Here is a 1,696-nt window from a genome sequence, read left to right as displayed (position 1 = left end):
TGACTGTACAACAAAATGACCGGGAAGACATGTAAAAACACAGTACATGCGACAGCGAACGTCCAGTTTACAAAAATACCCTGTGACACGCAAACTTATGATGAAAACACGCAAGAGAGAATGACAATGTGAAAAACGCGACTGAATGACTAGGCGACTGAAAACTGTGATTACTCCCGCACGGCACAGTCCGAAGCTACTGCGAATACTGCGCCCGTTCGAATCCACTCTCACCGTCCTGGAGCGACGTCGCTCATGCGTCCGTTACCTCTCGTGCCGGGTTCACGACTGACTTTCCACTAGCGCGGAGCGACCCGCTTCCGTGACCACTGTCTCTCGCATCCAGCTGACGACTACTCCTCTCCTCCGCCTGGCGCGCCCGAGCGCCTGCGTCTCTCCCCTCTCCCACGAGCCCACGAAACACGCTGATTGGTCACAGGCAGAGACCACAGCCCGGTGAACAATTAACTCAGATAATACATAAAACTTCAAATGAAAAATTAAATTAAATAAAGTTAAAACAAAATATTATCCAAAAAATAAAAACAAAAAATATATAAAATAATAAAAATAAATGTCAAATCCAGTAAAGAGAATAACACATCGCACAGCACCACTTCCGTTGCACTAATAATGCAAGAGAGGGTGCTGACGAGGCATAACTGCCTGAAGGAGCCGGGGAGACACTTGGGTCGACGTCAAATCCCTCCCTCCGACGAGGCTGTTATGTCCGTCAGCGCCTCTCATTTACCCCCATGGACGTGATGCACTGGGCCGCTGCACTGGAGCACTAACCTGGTGTGTCTGGCGACGTCGTGGTGTCCGTGTGGACTGTACCTGATTGCCATGGGGGCGGCCGAGGTGGGCGGTGGTGTCCGCGCCGCAGCGACTTCAGCGGCAGGCGACGGCACGCCCAAGGTGGCACGCGTGGCGGGCGGAGAAGGCGTGGTGCTTTCAGCAGCAAGTGTGGCGGGCGGCAGTGGCGTACCCTCAGTGGTGGGCGGTTGCGTAGTGCCTTCAGCGGCGCGTGTGACGTGCATAGGTTGCACGCCCACAAAGGTGTGCGTGGTGGTAGTGGCATGGTGTCGGCAACCTGGTGGTCTGCCGGACTGGGTCGCGATGTGGCTGTTTTCAGACGCGCGGCTGCGCCAGTCGCTCTCTCAGTGGTTGGGTGCAGCAATGTCGGTGGCGGTGTGATGTTCATGGCATAGTAAGGAACTGCTTCGGCGGCCTGCTGGCTATCTGGAAAATGCGGCGATGTTGCCCAGGTGAGACGCGGCACCGCACCAGAAGCGTTCTCGGCAGGCGGTGGCGGTGGCGGAGACGTAAGGGGTGGCATGTGGGGTGGCATCTCAGCCGCGACATGCAATGGCGTTGCATCAGCAGTCTTGAAGTGCGTTGTCTTGATAACGATGCTGCCTGGCATCGCACCAGCAATCCACTGGTCAGCTGGAGGCGGCGTCTGGGGTGGTGGCGTCGGTTGCAGCGGCATTGGGAGTATTGTCGTCTCAAGCAGAGACATTGTGAGCAACGTGTCGGCGTCCACACAGTGTGACCACTCGTCTTTCGTGGTCGTTTGGCCCCCAGGTGTTGTGGATTTGTGAACTTCCTGGGGCGGTGTCGTGACGATTGCGGCAACGTTATGCCGTTTCAGTGCTAATTTCAGGCACAAATGTACGATTTACTTAATTTTACG

The 1,696-nt window shown here is 55.4% G+C and overlaps 1 protein-coding gene across 1 annotated transcript; it reads right to left on the bottom strand.

The window, feature by feature from the left end:
* Positions 1-282: 282 nt before the first annotated feature.
* Positions 283-1,492, bottom strand: LOC134531316 (WAS/WASL-interacting protein family member 3-like). The gene is made up of 2 exons (XM_063367010.1): positions 796-1,492; positions 283-425 (listed from the first exon to the last, which is right to left on the bottom strand). The coding sequence occupies exons 1-2, from the start codon at positions 1,490-1,492 to the stop codon at positions 283-285; spliced, it is 840 nt and encodes a 279-aa protein (XP_063223080.1).
* Positions 1,493-1,696: the final 204 nt, after the last annotated feature.

The sequence above is a fragment of the Bacillus rossius genome, chromosome 3 (assembly GCF_032445375.1).
Source record: "Bacillus rossius redtenbacheri isolate Brsri chromosome 3, Brsri_v3, whole genome shotgun sequence".
Taxonomy (NCBI): Eukaryota; Metazoa; Arthropoda; class Insecta; order Phasmatodea; family Bacillidae; genus Bacillus; species Bacillus rossius.
The sequence above is the reverse complement of the archived record's forward strand: the minus strand, read 5'-3'. Positions and strand labels throughout refer to the sequence as shown.

Coding starts and splice junctions, on each gene's coding strand:
- LOC134531316 (XM_063367010.1), bottom strand. CDS start 1,492: ATGCCGCTGCAACCGACGCCACCACCCCAGACGCCGCCTCCAGCTGAC. Junction 426..795: donor GACGTCGCCAGACACACCAG/GTTAGTGCTCCA, acceptor GTGACCAATCAG/CGTGTTTCGTGGGCTCGTGG.